This window comes from Sturnus vulgaris, chromosome 1 (genome assembly GCF_052056855.1).
Source record: "Sturnus vulgaris isolate bStuVul1 chromosome 1, bStuVul1.hap1, whole genome shotgun sequence".
In the NCBI taxonomy this organism is placed as follows: Eukaryota; Metazoa; Chordata; class Aves; order Passeriformes; family Sturnidae; genus Sturnus; species Sturnus vulgaris.
Genome location: NC_142243.1, coordinates 34,686,083 through 34,708,204, shown reverse-complemented (window position 1 = coordinate 34,708,204; position 22,122 = coordinate 34,686,083). Strand labels below are relative to the sequence as shown.

General features: G+C 41.0%; 2 protein-coding genes across 6 annotated transcripts in view; one reads left to right on the top strand and one right to left on the bottom strand.

The window, feature by feature from the left end:
• SCRN1 (secernin 1) overlaps positions 1-5,408 on the top strand; it is a 37,955-nt gene extending 32,547 nt beyond the window's left edge. The window contains exons 7-9 of the mRNA XM_014893963.2: positions 797-977; positions 2,963-3,122; positions 3,359-5,408. Of these exons, the coding sequence (XP_014749449.1) occupies positions 797-977; positions 2,963-3,121 (340 nt within the window). The 3' untranslated portion in view covers position 3,122; positions 3,359-5,408. The remainder of the gene's footprint in view (positions 1-796; positions 978-2,962; positions 3,123-3,358) is intronic.
• Positions 5,409-8,249: 2,841 nt separating this feature from the next.
• Positions 8,250-22,122, bottom strand: part of WIPF3 (WAS/WASL interacting protein family member 3) — a 35,395-nt gene continuing 21,522 nt past the window's right edge. For 2 of the 5 annotated variants that reach the window (XM_088163592.1, XM_014893951.2), the window contains exons 3-8: positions 15,086-15,218; positions 14,334-14,462; positions 12,155-12,874; positions 10,421-10,567; positions 9,608-9,709; positions 8,250-8,729 (exon numbers count right to left, since the gene is read on the bottom strand). In XM_088163592.1, the coding sequence (XP_088019718.1) occupies positions 8,689-8,729; positions 9,608-9,709; positions 10,421-10,567; positions 12,155-12,874; positions 14,334-14,462; positions 15,086-15,218 (1,272 nt within the window). In that variant the 3' untranslated portion in view covers positions 8,250-8,688. Of the gene's footprint in view, positions 8,730-9,545; positions 9,710-10,420; positions 10,568-12,154; positions 12,875-14,333; positions 14,463-15,085; positions 15,219-22,122 lie in introns of those variants that run through there. The other 3 variants (XM_088163587.1, XM_088163582.1, XM_088163595.1) reach the window with 2 other exon arrangements.

Below are 22,122 nucleotides of genomic sequence, written 5' to 3'. Positions count from 1 at the left end.
GTAGCAGCACTGAACCTGCTGACTGTCCACAGGCAGCGGTTGTTAATTGTGTGTTGCAGAAGTCTTGCACTTTTGGCAGGTTCTTCACTGCAGAATGCAGGGTGCTTTGTTTGTTCTGTATCTAAAGAGAAGGAATGCAGTTGTTCCATGCACTTGCTAAAACCTACTTTCATCTTCTCAGGAATGAAGATCCTGTATTGATGGGGTCTTTTCGTTTGTCTCTCTTAGGAGTTTAGATCCAAGCCCAGTGTTAAAGTTGTTTGAGAAATGTCACAATATTGGTAGCCATGTCTTCCCTCAGCTCTTGAAGTAAAATTCTAAAGTGCTGCTGTTTACATGCAAAATCCTCTGATATTGAGCAAGATATGTAATCTTCCCTGCTCCACACAAGCGGTTTTTTCTGATTTAAAAAAAAATTAAATCTGGAAGCCAGTGGGAAGAGAGGAGAAAAACAGATGTGAGGCTGAATGTTGAGATTTATTACCAAAAGCTCGGGAGGAGGATATCGGTGCCACTCTTCTAAAGAAGTGGCAGAATTGGCATGAGGACACCAGAGAATCTTATAGGTAAAAGGGGTAATAAGGTTTTACAATAATTGCCAAACCCAGTTCTTTTAAAGCACATAGATTTGTTTTGCTTGTGACCAGTACCACGTCTCTAACCTTATCCATGTGTAGTGTACATGGATTACCTACGCTGCTCTGTATGTGTTGTTTCAAAATAGCCTGGTGAACATTTCAATAACACATATGAGATCTCTCTTATTACTGCAAGCAGTAATCTTCATTTCTTTCAGGTCCATATTTAAACCCTTTATTTTTGTCGATGATGTAAAATTAGTACCAAAGGTACAGTCTCCTTCTTTTGGCAACGATGATCCTGCTAAAAAGATACCTCGATTCCAGGAGAAACCTGATCGTAGGCATGAATTGTACAAGGCACATGAATGGGCTCGATCTCTCCTGGAGAATGATCAGGTAAGAGCTGTGGGATCTGGAATTAAAAAATTGAAGTTAATGTAGATTCCTAACTCCAAAACTTAGGTCACAGTCACTCACTGGAAACCATTCTCTGAATATTCTTAAAATCTTTGTGAGTTTAGCTTGAATAATGATGCCCTCTGAAGGACAAATTATTCTGCATAGTTTTTGTTATCCTGAGAGTGTTTCTCTGTTCCATTACTTTTACAAAATGAAAAGTCAAACTGTTAAGCTGATTATCTTGTTCAATATCCCCACTGTACATATGGTCATTTTAGTGATTAGAACAATGGATGCTAGTACAACATGGTATCAGAGTTATGTGCTAGGATGAGGGCAGGAGTGTTGTAATTTAAATTATATGTGGATTAAGAACTACATAGTTTGGAAAGGTATTTTTCTTGAAGACATAATTTGCACGTGACAGTTTTGCGAGCCTCACGTTTTGCAATTCAATGCATTTCTGTTAATTTTCAAGATTTAACTGAAAAAGTCATGCGAGAAGAAATGACACTTTGCAAGGCCATGCAGTACATACCTGAGGGCTGAAAACCTTCCACTGTATAAACTTAGTGTTGAGGATCTCTTACGCAAATAATTTTGGAGTACGTAAAGTCAGGAAGGGGATTATTCTGTATAGCTTTTCCAAATGGCTGTGATATAACTTTTGGTGTTATTGAGCAGGTAGTTCAATGACTTTTCAACATTTGCAATTACAACTAGAGCAGTAAACTGGATAAGTGGTTTTAAGGAAGTGAAACAGAAAGATCACCAAAGCACACCTGTCAGGCTTTTATTGGTATTCAGGCAATTTGTGGAAGACCCTCACATAATTGTGTTGAACTTCCTCAAAAGGACTTGCTTTTCTACAATTTTCCTCTGTGTCTGTTTGCATGGGTCAGAGTCTTGCTACAACCATTACAACATTCAGACCTACCCATTACTGATCAAGGAAGCTGTGATAACCTTTGCTAGTACAAACATTATTTAAATGCAGTTTGGGCTAGATTTTTGATTTCTTGGAATTGTGTAATTTAAAATCTGTGGCCTCTGGTAACATTGTTTTAATGTGCAGCTGGCTCTCATATCATTATGCAAGATGTTGATTTAGGGAAGACCTAGAAGAGGCATCTCAGGACTCTTGCCTGGTAAAGTCCCCACAATGTGACACCAGTATTTGTGGTAGAACAGGAGATGCAGTTTCTACTCAGGCTTCATTCTATAAAACTGCCCATCTGAGAGCCTAAACTTGAGATGAGATGCTCTGCTCATTCTGGACAAAATGCTGAGAAAAATCCTGAAAAACTCAGAACTCATTCTAAATGATATTTTTTCCCCTGAAACTCAGTTTTTAAAGCTGCAAGCAAAACAAGCAGCACTTCTCAATTACAAAAAGAAAAAAGGAGTTTAAATAACATTTGGATAAAATGAAAACACACCATTTCCAGGAGTAAATTTTCTAGAAACACAAAGAGCAATAAGACAGAATGCCACACAAAACCTCCCTGGGATCTGGAGTCTTAATACTGTTACATGACACATCATTTCAGATCTATTCATCATCTTGCAGGTGTTGATTTGAGGGATACACATGCAAATACTACAACATGTACAATTCTTAGGGTTTCTAGTCTTCTCATGTAGTTCTGTTAGTGGGATTACAAACTTAAGAACTTGCTTTACCTCTATTATATGTACAAGCCTTATATAATTTTCCTCTACCCATCTTTCACCCTCTTCCTTCTTTGCTTTAAACTTGTCAAGTCCTTTTTGATTCTTTTTCTTTACTCACAAAGTGTCCAGGACTGTTCCTTTTAGCCTTTGGCCATCCAAAACAATTAATAACAGAAATAGTTAGTACTTAAAAAGGCTTTTCCATTTTAAAAAATATTTGAAAATAACTCTGTAAAAAAGAGAAACAGTAAAATGCCTTAATGAGCCTTTTTGCTGGTTAACTGAGTTTAGTTGTTTCATGCCTTTAGGATAAAGGCCAGAAACTGATGAGGATTATGTTAGACCTTGAAAAACAAGGTTTAGAAGCAATGGAAGATATCCTTTCTCGTACAGAGATTCTGGATCCAGCTGAAGTAGTGGATCTTTTCTATGACTGTGTTGACACAGAACTAAAGTTCTTCAAATAAAGTAAGCAAACAATTTTTAGATACTACTCTACCAGTGAATGTGAAATGTTGGATCTGATTCTGAACCTCCTCCTCTTTTACACTAAGCTGAGGATGTTAAGAATTGGGTTCAAACCCATCTTTGTACCTGCTCAGCTTGTCTCCTAAGTCCCTTTTCCCTATGCTGCATTGCAGGTGATTTTTTTCAATTTCACTCTTGCTTGGAATGGATTTTCAACAAATTTTATCTCATTTCAGCTACGGTGGCTATTGTTAGCCTTTTCACTGGAAGACTGCAATATTCTTCAAGCCTTGAAAGAAAGTCTTCACACTTGTGATTTTGCAGGAAAAAACATTTCTAGAGGAAAAAATGTTACTTGCTAGCTGTATCCGGTTAACAAATTGCTTTCCTTTGTCCAATCTTGTGGTGTTCCCGTTTGTGTATGTATATAGTGAAAGGAGAAAGTCACTGACTGGTCCAATTACTGTGTGCATGCTGGCTAATTTAGTACAGAATGTTAAAACATGTATGTTGGGCAACCAATTAAAGTAAAGATTTAACTTCATCAGGCTAATTGCCATACTGTCATTGAAAGCAATCTGTTTTTCCCTCTGTTGTTCAGGACTAGGCTTGCAGCAAAGCTGACTTGCATTTTTCTCTTCTTGCTAATTCATACAGAGTTGAAATGGTAGAGTTGAAATCACAGTTTGAGACGGGCAGGAAGGTAAGTCCTGGTTCTTAACCTTGTTGTGCTGGCCTCACATGGCCATATCTGGTTGCAGTAACTTAGCACCTGACATTGTGCCTGTACAAATTATCAGAATTAAGTCCCCAGGTTAAGTTCTGCCTTCGCCCTCAGCCAGCTTGTGTTTGTAGTGCACCTGGCTGCTACTCCAGAACTGAGTACTGAAGTGCAGAGCCAGCCTGGATGCTGTAGAGATCTACACATATTGGCTCTTAAGATGCAATTAATGAGGTGTCACATTTATATACAAGCTACAGATTTGGAATTTTTTAAAGGGATAGATGCTGGATTGTTGATAAATACCTGGCTATTCTCCATCTTTCTGCCTTTGTACTGCTGAACAGCTCCTAGTAATCTCTGCTGTGACATACATGGCTGATGAATCCATTAAGTACCAGTGAGTTGCTGGTGGGTGTGGCAATTCAGCTGGTTAGGCTTAGAAATGGCTGTCCTATGCTTCCTTACATTCAGTGCAGTGCTGCTGCATGCTTCCCTTCCTCCACAGTCCTACAGGCAGACCTGCTTTTCATTGTATTTTCTTCTTGTGGAAGTGAGATAGGGAATTAAACCAGTAAACACTGTGTCCAGTGAAGATGGTTGGAGGGTTTTTTTCATACAGGAGGTTGAAAGAAGATGTCTGTGTCTTTAATAAGTGGAAGTTAACATATGGAGTTAAAATCCCTCACTGTTTGGGAAAGTGGATGATGAAGAATCACAGGCTTTTGTGTTGAGGAAGTAAAAGCTCCTTGGAAAGCAGAAACACCTCAAGTTGAAACTGTAAGAGTTGTGCATCAGGGAAATAGTCATTGCCATATTGGCACACTGCATTCTCAGGATTTTTTAAATGAAATTGTTCCGTTTAGACTCATTACTTTGCCTTATATGACAAATGGCATTTGGACAAGAAAACATGGGGCCTTTTCACTTACAGAAAACAAGGAAAAATATATTTTCTGTTATGGCCTACATAATACTCTCTCATTCACAATAAAATCTTCCCAGGCTGTCTATCATAGGACCAACTTCTGTGTCAAATATTTTAAAGTGTAGACAACAGGAGAAGAAAATATTCAAGCAGACCCTGAAATTTAGCTGCTCTGTATCCTGTGTACCAGAGGAGGGGCGGACTCCAAGAAGCACATTTGATTTCAGAGAATGGTGTGGGGGACGAAGCCCACTGAAAGAGAAGTGTGCTTTTTTTCAGCTGCCCATAACTGAAGTAAATTGATTTCTCATGAAATCACATCTCCTGATAGGAGTAGACAGATATTTCTGAACAACCAGGGGACAGAGATGAAAAAATGATTGCCCCAGCCAGAGCACAAAAATTGGGATATACCACTTCTCACAGCTATTTTGCACAACTTGGATCTCTAATCTTTGAGAGTTGGGAGGGAGGCAAGATGAAAGAAGTGGGTGTTCCTGTTAAAAACATCATATATCTTATTTGCCTGTTTCTTAAGAAAGAAGAAAGCAACACTTGCAATTATCTCATGGGCGTTTATGTCTTTATGTGGAACTGCTTATATGACAGAATGAATAAATTGTTTTGAGCACAGTGATCCAGGTAGTAATTTTCTAATAGTATGTTGATGGTGCTTTAGTTGTATAGTGCATTTAAAAACAAAAAACAACTGTGGTACAGAAACATGGTTGGGTGCAGTCCGTGGAAACCAGAGCAACTGCATGGTCTTAATATTTACAGTGGTCTTGAACAGAGATGTGTCTCAGTGAAAGGACACAGTGGGACTTGTGGAATCAAGTGCCTCAGGATGACAGCCACTGTGATTCTCTGTATGTCCAGAAGCTTCAATGGCTCTTGAATGACAAATATATGGAAACATTTCAGAAATGCTAGCAAATAGACACAGGATTTCTAATTTCATCCCTGAAAGATGTTGTTTATTTCTAAAATACCCAAACCGTAATAAAAAATAGACTAAAATTTTCTTCTTTATGTATCTGCTGGCAGGTAGTCCAGCATTAGGTAGTTTCAAAATCCTTAGGATGGTACTTACTACAGAGCAGTACACAAATTTTAGAATAAATGAAAACCAACAATATGCCACTTTTAATAGCACTATAACAAAATAGTTTTTAAAACAGTATTCAACTTTTCCAGTTGTTTGAGAGGCAATATAGTTTCTTGCTTGTTACTATATTCATGCATATTTATCAAGTAACTACTGACAAGTATTGGTCAAAGCATCACCACTTTTTTTTTTTCTTTTCTTTTCACACGATGTACAGCAAGTTATCATAATAGGCTAGAAAAATACTAATGTTGCTTTCTTGGAGACCTGTGGGTGAAGAGCTTCTTACCCCTACACCATCTCACACCATGAATGTGCATGTGTGTGGGAATAGTTACAGCATAACTGAGCTGCTCTAAGAACAAAGAGAAAAGCAGGGATGTAAAGTTGAGGTTACCTGTCCTTTCCAGATAGTTCTGTTCAAAGGTAACACCATGGGGAAAGATCATCAGTGATCTGTAACATTATTACCTCTAACTGAGGGGAATTGATGGCAATTATATCAATTAATGCCATAACTGCAATAGCCTGGCTGTTAGCACCAGACTCGCCCTGGAACAGCAGTATTCTTTTTCAGGCTGGTGAATCATGAAATCATTTATATTGGAGAACAACTCTTGAGATCATCTAATGCAACTGTTAACCCAGCACTGCCACATCCACCACTAAACCATGTCCCTGAGTGCCACATCTACAAGTCTTTTAAATACCTGTAGGTATTAAATGGTGACTTCACCACTCCCCTGAGGAGCCTGTTCCAATGCCTGACCACTCTTTTGGTGAACATGTTTTTCCTAATATCGAATCTTAACCTCCCCTGGCACAGCTTGAGGGCATTTCCTCTTGTCCCCTGCCTTGTTACTTGAGAGAAGTGACTGACCCTCACATGAGAACAGTATCCTTTGGGGTTATAGAGAGCAATAGGGTCCCCTCTGAACGTCCTCAAGCCAAGATGTTGTTGGCCTTCTTGACCACCTGAGCACACACTGGCCCCTGTTCAGGATGCTCAGCCACTGTCAGCCAGCACACTCAGGTCCTAGTGGCACTGATTTCCAGTCACTGCCCCCAGCAGTGCTTTGGGTTGTTGTAACCCAGGTCTGGGAATGCAGAAAAGCTGTAAAAAGGGGAATCAAAGGGTGGTTGGGATTGAAAAGGATGGCTACAGGTCATCTGGTCCACTAGTGCCAGTTGCCAAGGACAAAGTCCAGGTGTCTTTTGAGTGTCTTTAAGGAGTGAGACTCTACAGGGTCCCTGGGCAACTTGTTCCAAGGCTCACTCACCTCCATAGTCAAAAAGCATTTCCTGATGTTCTGGCAGTGCCTCCTGTGTTACAGTTGCCCATTTCCTCTGGTCCTGTCACTGGACACCATTGAAAAGAGTCTGGCTCCATCTTTAAACCCTTCCTTCAAATATTTATATACATTGGAGAGATCCCCTCTGAGCCTCCTCTTTTCTAGGCTGATCAGTCTCAGCTGTCTCAGCCTTTCCTCATAGGAGAGATGCTCCAGTCCCTTTGTCACGTTTGTGGCCTTTTCTAGGACTCTCTTCACCATGGCCATGTCTTCCTTGCACTGGGGAATCCAGAATTTGGACACAGCACATGTGGCCACACATCAGATGTGACCTCACTAGTGCTGAACAGATGGAAAGAATTACCTCCCTGATCTGGCCCCACTCCTCCCAATGCACAAGAATAAGGGTAATTCTTGCTAGAAAAAGGTATCTTAGGACCAGATCTGAACATCTGTGATCCAAAGATCTTACCCAAGTTCTGAATATTAAAAGCAGTAGTTCAAGTCTTATCCACTCCTAAGCTGTTACTTTTCCCAACCAACTCTATTTGAGACAACAACCACTTTGGGGGCTGAGTGTTCCATGGGGTGTGTTTTGGACAATGACCCTTCACTACTGGCAAATAGCAGTAGCTCTAATTGCCTGTTTAAAATGTAGACCCCTCATCCAAAGGCCTTGTAATTGCTGGGTAAAGGCAATCTATCACAGAAATGGTGAATATCCACTTTGCCAGCAGGAAAAGACAGGACACGTGTCCTTACACACAATCACAGCACGTGTATTCACACACACCATTTCCTTTTCTTGCTCACAATACAGCAACTTTCTTTTTCTCCACTTTGGAAAGGTTCTGTCATCTTTGTCAAGTCCATGACCACCCTACCCAGCTGGGCTTCTTCAGACACTATCCTATAAGGATATGCAATCATTAGGAGGTAGGCTCTTTAGCAGCCACAACTCCTTGGCATCTCCTCTTCGTGCTTCATGAGAAAAGGATTGTGGGCCCATCTCTTCATGAAAGTGACATCCTGCTGCAATCTGTGGCCAGGCAGAATGGAAGAAGTGAAGAAACATAAAAACAGACTAAAGATAGTATATTACTTTGACAGTTCATTGGAAAAATGTCTCAATAATAACTGGAGAACTTCCAAAAATTATTATGGAAGGGGAAAAAAAGAACTACAGGCACATAGCACAAAACATTCTGAGGTAACATTGTCAGCATGATAAGAATGAGAATTGTTTCAACACTACAAAGAATTTAAATTTTATGCTGCTTTGCTTAAAAAATATTCACCTATATACAGTAATTTAAAAGCCTGTACTAACATTCCTGTAGTATGTAGGCCAGTTCAAAAGGTATAATTTATATAGTTTTACAGTTTATAGAAATGTTAATATTGCAGTACTTGTGACTCAAGTACAATCAATCACTGCAACAGGAACCCCTTCTGTTTTATATATTATCTTGATCTTCTTTTTTAATAGTAGTCCAGAGAGCATCAGAAGACTCTTCTCATCTCACATGTGTTCTTAATGGAGGATTTTTAGAAGGATCTGTAAATAGATAGGACAGATTTTAAAAAGATATTTTGGATGCAGTTTATATAGCAGGGATGCTGCAGTTATCTGCTACCCCTGATATGCACATACATGTGCATATATATACCTATGTTTACATACATACACACACATATTGCTTGTGCCCTGCAGCCCTTCAGTAAAAAGTCAGAATATACGGGAGAAAATTTAGCCTGAGGCTGCTATGAAAAGTCATGCAAATCATCTTAGCATGGAAACAAAACAAAAAGTCAATTAAAAGTTGGAGAGCTACAAAAAGCTGGGTTTTATAAAAAGCAGAATATGGGCATGAGATCTTTTGGTACTTTAAACTACCCATTTTCAATAGTCTACAATAGTGACCTGATTCTAAGTTAAGAAGGGAGAAAAAAAAATAAAGGATGGTTCAACCTTTTATCACTTTCCTGACAAGGTTCAGGTACTAAGTCTCTTTGTTAATTCAGGTTGTAAAACACCATGCACAGGATTTAAATCAAAATACATAATGGAAGACATGGATCAAATCATCCTTCTCTGTGATTTCACAAGTTAGTGAACAAAAAAATCAAACTCAGTTGCTGCCCAAGTCTGTTTTACAACATGACTGTTTTTAACATCCCAGGCTTTGCAAATTTAGCAATCTAAAACCACAAGCTGCATGTCCAGCCACATAATTTGTTATTAGCTAAGACTGTAAAGTAACAAAGTGCTTTTCATTATATCTTTGGTCCCTGTTGCCCCTGTGAAAAATCCCACTCCTCTCTGTGCCTATGGTAGCAGTCCAGTTTTGCTAATGCTGGTTCAGTTCTTTATTTTTCGTCCCCATTTTTAAACCTCTTGATAATGATCAGATCTTTTCATGTTTACACACTTACCTCTGGGTATCTTGCTGGGATATGTTTTCTGAAATGGTTTGAATTCATCAGGTGGGGGGAAATCTTCCACAGAATGGAAAGTAAATTTCGATTCGAAGTCATCTGGGAAGTTTCAGGGAAATAAACATTAGTTGCTGCTAGAGAGAAAGAAACTTAAAAAAAAAAAAAACCAAAAAAAACCAAACCCCAAAAAACCAACGTTGTCACAAGTAATTTCAATTAAAAATGTTAGGATTTTTCCCCCTGGAATTTATAGTGGCTCATTCCATATGAACCATCTTGATGAGTACTTTTGTGAGCCATCCAAGTTTTTTGCCTTAATTGCAATCTCTGCCTGCTATTAAAACTGAAATTAAGCTTCTGTCTGCCATTTCAGTTTTGTGCGTTGGTGGTATTGTGGTAATAGAGATATTCCTTGGTAGTTTTCAAGACATGTAGTTGTAAACAAGAATGAACAGCCAATTCACCAGACCACAAAAATAATTCTTAGTGGTCTTTGCCCTATAGGAGTGAAGCCTCTAAATGTCCATGATCTAATTTTAAGAATGGTAATATAAGCACACTATGGGAACTTTTCATATTTTTAAGTAACTTTGCAGGTAGTGTATGCTTTTCTACTGACTGAATTAAAATCCTTTGTGAAAAAGCCTTCATTTTATATCATTGCATAAGGTTGCAAAAAAATGTTTCTATTAGACTACCCTGTTATTGCTAGGACAAAGTCCCAAGTGAGCTTTTGAGATCTGGGATGCACACAGGCTTTTGTGCTAACATTATTAACTAAGGCCAAGAGATTTAATTTAATGATATTACCAATGATGTGCATATTTCCATTTTTAAGTGGTGTGTAGGGGTCATGAGCTGTAGCCCAGGCTGAGACTCCAGACTTGCTTGTAAGTTCAGTTGTTGGGGATCTTGCTGGTGGCTGTGGAGGTGTGACCAGCTTCCCAGCACCGGTTCCTTTAATAAAAAACAAGAGACCAGCATATAAACATCATCATGACTTAAACCCAACAGTAAACTACAAACAAAAGTGGAAGGGGTGTAGAAAGAATGCAGTATTTGGGGCAAACATACCCATAGCTGTTGTTTGCCAAGCTTGACCACATATTTGTAGCATCAAGTATTAAATTCAGATCATTATTGGAATTGGCTGGGGCTTTCCATTTCCAGTTCTAGGAAAAGTGTAACATTCTGAAGTGTGGTTTTGTCCCAGTCTGGAATGGAAGATTATCCTTCCACTTTCACAAGAACAAGCAGTCTCTTTAAGCAAAGGAAATCAACAAAACAACCACACTAGGTGGTATGTCTAAAAGAAAATTTCCCGACACTTTGGCAGCTATGCAATGGAATTGTCATTAGTCTTGGGCATTTCACTGAGGAGTTGCCATCAAAGTTTACATCTGGAAGACCCACCACAGGAACCGTGTGAAGGGGAGAAAGCCCAAGGCCTCCAAGTTAGCAGCCTCTCAAAACTGCTTATCCTCCTACATAATAAGGGACACGCAGGGCAATTTTATGGAAAACATACAAATTGAACTGCCATGAGAAATGGGCATCTTGACATAGTAACAGTTCATCAGAGAGTTCTGAGCAGCATTAATCACCACCACAAGGAACCTGATCTGCTGTGCTTACATGGCCTATCCCCTGGCTCTCAAAGGGAGCCAGTGATCTTTTTCCTGACATGTCGCTGCTAAAATACAGGGTACAGAACATTCTCTTTCAGATGTTCCCTGTTAAGTAGCTGTCTCCATTTCTCAAACCCACTCAGATCTAGACTCATCTTTTTCATTATTTCCATTACATTAGAGGAATCTAATAAAATTTCCTTCTATCATCTACTCAAGGAAATACTGGATAATACCCCACTTCCTAAGTAGCTGGAGAAACCTCTGGCCCAACCATCTTGATCACAGGAGGCACTGACTACTTCTCTTTATTGAACAGCAGAGGGCTGCAGCCAGATTTGTTTTTGCTCACCTATGGCTCGTAGCTGCCCCATCTCTGTTTCATTATCTCCTGTAGTGTTTCCCAGCTGTTGCCAATATTGCTCCTGCATGGATACAGCTGTAGAGGGATGTCCTGGGCAGGCTGGCACATGAGCAGCTGCTGACCTGGCAGACACAGTGGTCTGTACTCTGCTCCCCCACCTGAACCTGTCAGGGTACCACACTGCTGGACACATCCAATGCCAACAAAAAGGCAAGAAGCAGCTCGGTGGTCCCAAGGCTTTGCTCCACTGATCAGCATGTGCTTTCCAAGAGTGGCAGCTGAAACTATAAAGCCTATGTGCCCAGCGCCAAGATCTGCCTGACATCTCAGAAAGCCAGACGTTTTGGGTGTTCATCACAAGCCGTGCAGCCTACAGGTATTCCTCCCATGTGTGCTCTTCATCCCAGCCCCTGCATGCTCTCCAGTCACCAGTGCAATAGAATGGTTTGGGTTGGAAGGGGGTCATCTTCAAGGTTCCAAATCATTCTAAGGTTTTTCCCCGCTAGCCAAAGGAAGGGAAAAGCCTCCTTCCTTCAGAGGTGCCGCTCTCACCTGCGCCTCGGCCGGGTCGCTTCTTTCTGGTGTCCACCACGGCTGCGGGCTGGGGGGGCCCGGGGGTGGGTGGCAGCGGCAGCGACTGGATGTTGCTTGGCTTGTGCAACTGCGGCAGCAAATGGGGAGACTTGGGAGGCAGCGGCGGGGGCAGGTCGGCACCGCTGAGGGCCGGGGAGGGGGGAAAGGAGAGCCTGTTGGCGGCCGCGTGTGGCGGCGGAGGAGGAGGAGGCGGCGGCGGCGGCGGCGTGGGAAGGGCGCAGTCCCTGCCTTCGGCCGGAGCGGCGGCGGCCGCAGAGGGCTCAGCCCTGCCCGGCAGCCCGCAAGGGGGCACGGGGGGCAGCGGCGGAGGAGGGGGAGGAGGAGGGAGCGGGTGCGAAGGGCCTGCTTGGAGCTTGGCGGGTTTGTCAGCCTGAGGGGGAGGGAGCGGGGGAGCGGCGCCGGGGCTCACCCCCTTGGCGGGGCGCTCGGCCGGAGGGGGCAGCGGGGGAGGAGGAGGGAAGGTGAGGGAAGGCTTGCTGGAAGCGGGAGGCGGTGGAGGGGGGGCGGGCAGGCTGGGCCGCCCGGGGCCCGCCCCCGCTGCGGCTCTGGAGGGGCCGGGAGGCTCCGGTGGGACAGCGGCCCTGGGGCCCTCGGCCGGCTGCGAGGGGCCGCTGCTCGGCGGTGCGGATGGTCTGGGGGATGCTGCTCGGGCTCCGGAGAGCTGCCCAGGCCTCCCTGCTGGAAACCAGATACCACATGTTACACACCGGCATTGCATTCCCACTCCTCAGACGGAACAGCGACATGGGCTAGCTCTTCATCTTCCCCTCCCCAGTGGATACCCGGAGGGATTAAACTCATTCACCTTGAACACCTCATGTACAACAGGTTGCCCACGCTGTAATGGGACTTAGGAGGTGATGTATTCCAATGGGCACCAGGGATTCTGCTTAGTTATATGAAGACCTGCTGAGAGGCCCTGTTCCCCTCCCTGTTCCTCAGCTTCTGCAGAACGAAACAGTTTAAGGAGAAGGAATTTTCTGCAGAGTCTGGGGCCCTTCACACCAGCCTCACTCATCCTGCCTGGTACACCCCGCTGGGCATCAAGAGTCCCGGCAGTTTGACACACATCAGCTGGCGTCCTTCAAGTTAAGCACTTGAAGGATCAAAAAATTCACACAAACATTACAGAAACCTCAACTCCATGGATAAAAGCCAAGCTTTTAAAAGCAATACCTCAAAGGCTTTCTGGAAGGCACAGGTTCTGGTATTTCCTTTTTAACAGTAAATGCCTGAAGACTCTTGAACTTAAAAAAATGTCATTTCCTGAGTAAATGTCAAGGATTTATCACAAAGCAAGATGTCAAAAAAAGCATCTCATTCGACACTCACATAGTCTGATAGGCAAGGCCATAGTTTTAAGAACAACTCAAAGTAGTTACTGCCACTGAAGTTATGTCAAAAGCCCCATCACACATCTTTGCATGCCTTTTGGGAGCAAAAAACCTTCAGATAGAGCCAAGTTCTTTCTTTCCCTGCAAAAACCTACTTTGCTCTGTGCTGCCTGAGAAGGCACCAGCTGCCCAACAGTGCCAGAGGTCATTACTGTGACTATAAAAGTCATCTCTCGTTGATGATGGCACTTTCTTGAGGTGAAAGCAGCACTGGGCTCCCACATGTGCCTGCCTCCTGTCATTGTGAAATACTCTTCTTTTTCAGATCAGTAAATTACCTTGCTGGATCAAAGCTATACTCTGTAAAATCCAGAGGGCAAAAATCTTAAATATGAATCTTTAAAGTAATACACAAGACTGTTATATCATAGAAATATACACAAGTGGAGGGAAGGAAATATGACTTTGCCATCTGTGCTGAAACTGATAAGCTCAGATTTCAATACTGTATTCAAAGCACAGTTAAAAGTTTTCATTAAAACAATGCAAAAAGCTCAGTTAAAGAGATCTATTTAATCTCTTTCTTAACAAGTGTAGAGATAGCTTTTTATTTATGTTTTAAGGAATAAGGCACCTGAGATCTAGAAAGGTGGCTTCAATCACATTATTAATTGAGCTCTCCATGGTCACATGATGAACTAAGCATTCAGAAAAAAAAAAAAAACACAATAAAAATCAATCAGTAAAGCTAATCCCAAATTTCTGCCCACCCAGCTATGCTTTCATACAAATGAAGCCCTTACCTGTCATGTCTCTCTGGCCTGCTGGTCTGAGAACAGGAAAGCCACCAGCAAATAAACCTCCCAGAGGCTGCTGAGAACCACCTTTATTAACAGCTGGGTTACCTCCATCTCTGTTAGCTCCTTTGGGTTCTGTTCAAAAGAATGAAAAACCCCGGGTATGTCAGAAAATCATTTCATCCTTGCCCTGAGACTGCTAAGGCTTGGTGCCCACAAACAGCCAAGGCCAAACTTTTCCCTATACTGTTACTACAGGAACTACTATACCTCTCTGACCTGTACCTTGGAGCACAGCACCCTCTGGTGCTCTTCAATCTCACACAAATCGTGACACCAAGAAGTAGTTCTGTTAGGCCTAATATTAAATTTATGTTTCCAGAATTTTTCAGCATTTTTTGTTATTTTAATCTAATGAACAATTCTTCTGCTAGAGCCAACAATTCCCACTTAATTATTTTATTGAAATGCTCTCAAGGATTTCATCATTCATTGTTTATTTTGGAACAAAGGATGCCTGTTAAGGTGATAACCATTCGGAGACATACCAAGAAGTGTTTACAGTCACTGATCTCAGAGCAGGACGCATGTTTAGAAAGTGTCTCCTCTCTGCATCCTAAAGCCATATGATGATGCAGACCTTTGCTGACCTTCAGAACTGCCCTTCAGTTTGAAACTGTCCATCTGACCTCCACCTACACCTCAGGCTTCAGTTCAGCAAAGCTCCCCCAGGGCCTTACTGAGGAGCAAATGCTCACTTTCAATCTGTGGTGCACTGCGGTCGTTGATTTGGGTCACTTTCCTTAGGCGAGTTCCCTGCTGGATATCAGCCAAGAGTGCGTTCCGTGCTTTTTGGTCTTCCTTTCGCAACTTTGGTATCTCTGAGCTTGCCTGTTGACAATGGATGACAAAGCTTTAGATGGGAGGTACAGACAAAAATGCATATTTAGAAAGGATACAGAGGCAAACATGGGATAGAGGATTTGAAGTAAGCCCTCCTTAGCAGCTGTCACTCCCAGTCCTTTGAGTTGAATCAACAGGAACAGCATTTGGTTCTGCAGGAGGCAGGAAAGCTGAAAGTTTAAATATAACACAAATCTAATACTAGTTGGGCTAATACTGTTGAAAGCAAATTAGGAGGCATGCTTAAATGAAATGTGACCTCATTTGGCCTTTTATGGCCTCTGTCCCACATCTCCAGATCCAACTGCCTCTGTCAGCTCTTATCATGCTATTTACAATGCTTTACATCAAAATTTTTATATATCAAATTAAAATAAATATTTGTTTTATCCACTTTTCTTAGGAAAAGCGATAAATGCATGCTACACTTATATTTGACTATGATCATTAACTTATTTATACTCTCTCTCTACTGGAGATTAACACCAGTTTACATAGACTGCCTTTAGAATATACAATTATATTTTAGTAACGTTTCTATCCTAATCAAGCTTGGTAAATGTAAAATCAAGTTGCATTTTAAAGTTTTGTAATAAACAAAATTTATTATTTATTGTTACTTCTTCAAGCTTCTTGTTATATATATTTAAAAACCATATCTTTAAAAAATTGGATGTTTCACTTTTTAAAAGCAGATAATAAACAGCAAAACTATTATTCCTTAACTTATTGTGATTAACAGAGCTGTCTATAATAGAGGGGAATCTTCACATCAGAGGAGTAATGTTCTGCTTACTTCCAAAATTCCCAGAGGTTAGCTAACTCTCTAAAGAGAACGAGTTCCAGAAATGTTTCCACAGCCCTTAATTTTAGCATCATAATTGTAATAAAGCAGAACAATACGGTCACACTTGAAAAAACCCCCAAAAATCAACCCAGCTTGGTAATGGCATCCTGAAAGCAAAACTGGAGCTTGAAAATACTTAACCAGCTGCTGAATTAATAATGTACCTAACTCGCTAATCCCAAGTGAAGAATTCTATCAGTACGGTATTACTCGTGGTTATTTCTGTACTGGCTAAAAAAATCCAAACCCAGCCAGCGGGATTTGCGGCGCCCCGCTAGATGGAGCTCCAGACCGCCGCTAACGCCGCCGCATTCCCGAGCCCTGATGTAAAAACTCGGAATTACTACCTGGCTGATATGTAACCACGTTATTTTAAAATGTTAGGAAAACTCCCACTCTATTACATTTTCCTCGTTTGAAACAGCGCTGCCTTCCCTCGTACGTGCAGAACAGGGAGCCCCACTGACCATTACGAGGCCCCAGAAGAGCTGCCCGTGTCAGCAGTGTTAGACCATGCACTAGCCACAAACCATTTCCACTCCTCTTCTCTGGAAGCTGACAGTACTTACTGTGAAAAATGGAAATACCATAACTTGAACAAGAGTGATTCCCTTCCTCACAAAACTCTTTACCAGTATCTTCAACTTCTTGTCTCTCTACTCCCACTAATGACTTTGCTGTAGCAGGACAAGCAGGATACAGAGGGATCTGCTCAAGAGCTATGTTTAAAATTAGATCCAGCAGCTGTCTTTCATTTCCGGGTTCAAGTGTCCATATATTATGCCAGCGGTCCACTTCACCTTCCAGATCTACTTCTCTGGGCAGACATGCTATTAGAATATAAAGTCTTGATATCCAGACAGCTATTAGGCTAAAATAACCCACTTGTGGCAACCTGTGGCAAGTGACCCATGACTTGATATCAATGTAACACAAGCAAGACAAAAATTTGTCGCATAAAAAAGCAGGAATATTGTTCTGCCATTCCATAATGCAGCATAACAAGCTGCCTCTCTTTTACAACAGATTCCCTTACTCCAAGCAGAACTTCATCCCGTGCCTCAGCTGTTTCTTCTTCCTCCTCATGTACGTAGAGATACAATCTTCCCTGCCCAGCCTGGTGCACTCGGATGATTGATTAGCTGCTGAGTAGCTTGATACGGATTCTCTTTTTCCACTACAAAGTCAAGATGGTCTGGGGTGTAGTGTTGCCTGGTTGCACAGCGGTCAAAGCTCCTTTGGATTTCTTATTTGCTGCCTGCATTCCTAGGGCCAGTGATAGTCCTTGCCAAGAATCATTTCACCAGGTGAGTATCTCATCCACTCAACTACTGGTGTCCAGCAAATTCCTGGATTTACCATATTGTTTTTCGAGAGAACCTTCCTTTCTTTGATTAAGAAATAAATCTTGGGTTCACACTCATGCTGTGCTTGCAATCCATAGCACAAGCACAGATAATAAACATTTAAGTTCTGCATCAAGAGAAAAACAGAAAGAGGAACTCTTACGGCTGTCAAATCTTCAGCCCTGATCACATGCAATAAAAGTGTTTCAGCAGGAAGACCAATACATTTTAAGTCACAGAGGGAAAACAACTGCAAGACAAAAGATGTAATTCTTAGGCTACTTTCTACCCCACCATCTGCAGGGCAGCCTCATTTATAACAAAAAGAGAAACATCTCAGTATTTCAATGAAAATCAGAAAGGAAGTGGAGAAGAATGTGAAGATCATTTGTTTTATCAGACGCCTGATCTGCCTCAGGTAACATAGAGTGAAATTAAATTCCATACTTTATTTACAGGAATTGGAAAGGGAACGGTGGGTTCTCATTACCTTAGCAACCACTAGGTTATTCTGCTACTATTTCAGACACAAAGAATGTCACGTTTAGTACATACTTAGAAACAGAATGGAACAGATCACGCATGTAAATAGCCTGAACATAAGAATTATTTCCTTTTCATCTCACCCAACTCCACACGTTTTGTCTTCAGTGTCCTAAATTACATACTTAGCTATGGTGTGCAGTAAAGTATAGGACTAATGTTTAGGCTGTCAGGTCTTCAAAATACCTGTAAATAGGAAAATGTCATCAAATAATATTTTTTAGATGTTTCAGACTGTAAATCATCAATGTTGGAGATAAACACTTCAGAATTTGAAGCTGGTAACTTAGACTAGTGGAGATATGAATGAGGACAGCATGAATATAGGGACAGAGATCTAAATCACTGCTGCTTGAGGCTGTTTGAAAAGAACAACAAACCAAAACGGAGCAAAGGAGAAAAAAATGCAAAATATAAAAATGTCAAATGTAAAACTGAAAGTGACTGGATTACATATAATGGTCATATCTCTGAAACTAAAGCCTGCATTCCAAGTCCCACGAGCCTGGACCTGGAAGGGGGCTCCACCAGCAAGCCTGAATTAGCAAGTATGGCAAGGAGGCATAGTACACTCCTCCAATATATCTCATCCTTTCAGAAAAAGCAGTGTGAGCAAAAGTGGAATCACAAACTCAGTTCTGGTCTCCAGATTTCTAATGTTAATTACATTGTGGAAACCTGGAGGTGCAAAAGAAAGTGTCAAAGGACTGTTCAAAACACTGGAGGCAACAGCTCAGATTTCAGCAGTCCTGAAGTCTATCTGAGGGGTGGTGTGCCTGCACACGACAACCTGTACTGGGAGTGGTGGTGAGAACTCAGGCAGCAGAGACAGGCATTTGGTGAATTAATGTGAGATGCAAACAGACAAACTGCAGACAGAAGCAGATTATCAATCTCTTGATAACACTTCAGATCAAGGCTGGATCCTCTCATGCAGAAATGCTTTTTGTGAAGCACAAGTCACCAGGTCCTGTGCAGAGTTACTTGTGATGTGCAGTACCCTGTGGTGGAGGGGCACAGCCAGTGGTTTGTAACAACTTCTTACAGTTAGGAGTTCTGTGAAAGTGGATTGTTTAGTTTAGAAGAGCAATTCTCTATTTTTACACTTTCTATATATATGACCCACTCCAGGTTTGACCCTGAAAAATCACAATCTTAATGCCTTAAATTGAGTTGTAGCAGACAAATTAAGAACTGAGAGACTTTTTCTAGGGAAAAGTGACTGAAATGCATGGCAGTGAGCTCCATTTCTGGGTACACTCTGCTGTGATATTTGCACCACCTTGAGAATGTCACATTACATCCTGCAAGACAGATGGGAGCATCGACCTACCCTCTGGGCTCCTAGATACTTAAAATATTTAAGAGATAGACGTGCTCAGATACTAAAGTGATGTAAATGCAGAAGGCACCAACCATTTGAAAAAGTTTATATTAATACTAATTAAAATATTCAGATTTTAAATAGTACCTCTGCATACAGAAAAGGAGAAATCCTCTGGACTCTGAACAGGTAGCTCAGTCACAGTTCATACATCCTGTCCCATAAATAGGTTGTATTTACTCTGATTTTAAATATGGTCTTTAATGCATTTGTCAAGTACTTCAGGGTAATACAGATCTACATAAACAGGACACCTGCAGGAAAAATATACCTCTAGCCTTCTGGACAACCCAATAGCCAGGGAGTCATGGGCCTTTCTTTCAGAGTAAACCCATCAGGTGATGTAAAAAGATGATGCAGTACTAAAACTCTAAGTTTGATAGGAGCCATAAGTAAGATAAAATAAAGCATTACTCTATCCAAAGGCACTACATACTTTTACTCAGAGAACTTACTAGTACTGAGTATTTACACTCCTAATATGCAATAAATTGTATCATCACAGTAGATTCCTTCTCCTGGTCATGTTTTATAGGAAAGGACACCTGTAGAAAATAACTTATTTATCTGTACTAGATAAAAAACTAAAACAAAAAAAGTCAAAATATATTTAGCTTTTCCCTAATTATTTTGTGAGACATATAATGATAAAATTGAAGACAAATCAATACATTTGACATCAGAATTTTATTATGGGTAGAAGGAGAGCTCTCTCTTTTGCTGACAATATAAATTATTTCTATGAATCTGGTGGAAATTAACCTTCCTTTCTCCCATTACCAATTTTTCCCCTTGTAGACACAACCCCCCAGATTCAATGCAGAGATCAAGCACAGGTATTGGCAGAAGGCATAAGCAGCATATATTCTAGTGAAAAAAGAGTTTGAAGACATCCCTTGCTTTCTTATTTTTCTCTGCTGTGCTCAGCCAAACCTGCAAAGATCCAGGTTGAGGCAAGTGATTTTCACCACTGCAGCATTAAACACCTCAGGTCTGGCTTTTAAGAAAGGGAAAGACAATGTAGCAAGATAAAGACTGAGCAGAAAGCCCTAGGATAAAGGATATTTGATCACAGAGACAAATATTTATGGGGAAAAAATTTTTAAAAAAAGAGTGCCTGAGCCAGTCCTGGCCTTCTCTGGCATCCAATCTGTCATGATTCAGAGACCCAACTTAAACTAAAAAATGCAAGAGAAAAAGCCTACAAACATAGAAATGGACAATTAAAGCTAGCATCTAAAACAGCAGGTAGATTAAAACAAACAAGAGCTGTGGAGGCAGTGCAGACAGTGATGTGATGGTGCCAGGTCTGGTCAAAGAAAATGTTTGTCAATAATGGGAGACAACTAAAACATCTAAATCTTAAATAAAGGATGTATAAAGCATCAAAAACAGCAGAAACCACTGGAAATACAACAAAATTCTCCAAATATTATTTCTATATTACAACAATAACCGAAATTCCGGTGTAAACAAATACAGATTTTTCAGGAAAGAGGATAAAAAAGGTGAAGTTAGCTGCCTAATGCAGTATGTGCGTCACGTCAGAGATAGCTGAGAGTATGAGAGAAAAACACAGCTTGTTTGTGGCTGCTAAACCATCTGAGGAAGGATGATGAGTGTTCTTACCACCCATATGGCACCACAAGACTTTCCAAGCAGGGGAGCATGAAGGGAGAGATGACGACTGGGTCCACATCCAGCCACAAATCTCCTACTCCTTCGAAGGAAAGTCAGGCATTGGGTTGGTGCTCATAACAGTCTGTAAGGGCACAGACCTTGAGTAAGTGGCCTTAAAGGGCATGAGTCTGTTAAAATACCCTTCTGGGACCACTGATGATAAAAAAGGAGCAGAGAGAGAACAGGGGAGACCTGCTTGCAAGCAACTTACTCTGTAGCTTCCTTCCACTTAACAACAAACTGCTGACCACAAGTGTTCCATAAGGAGATTCCTGTAGCCATCAAGACTAAGATATTTAAATTAATTCAGCTCCTCAAAGACTGCATCCTTTTCAAAAGCAAAACTGACAGAAAGAAAGTAATATTGCCAGTAAGATGCCAGAACAATCTAACAAACTACAATGTGAAAGCTTTTTATTAAAAGAATGAGGTTGTTTTGGAATAAAGCAAAACATGGAATTTGACCAGAAATCTCACTTTAAGCTGACCAGCATGTCTTCCTTGACATAGCACAAGATTATAAAAGTCATCTATCCATTTGTAGCTGAGCATGAAATCTGAAACCGCAGAGAAATTTGGAACTTGATTCCAAGATCAATCCACTATTACTAGTTTAGGATTATGCCAGGAATTAATGATTTTACATTTGCAGCAGAAACAGTTTGCCCAGCAGGCAAGAGCATTGCTTTTACAAATAATTCTCAAACCAGCTGCTAAAGTCTCCACCAGGAATGTGCCAAGAAAAGCAGTAGCAATGAAAAGAAGTAGCTTATTAAAATAATAAACCCAGTTTCCAGCACATCACAAACAGGAGTATCACAGAGGAAAACACTGTCATCCTTATTGTATTTTCGTTACATATGCATCAGGTGTGGTTTCACTCATGCACTGTCAAACACAAAGCAAAATACTCAAAATAATCCCCTCTTCCAGTTTAAGGAAAAATCCAACAAATCTCAACAACAAAGTAGATGTCTTCTTTTATTTTAAATATTTTAAACTGTTTGTTTCTAAAGAAGCTTGGGAGATCTGGTACCTGACAGTTTTGGTTCTGTCCACAGGAGAGGTCTAACCTCTGATTTAAAGCTTTTT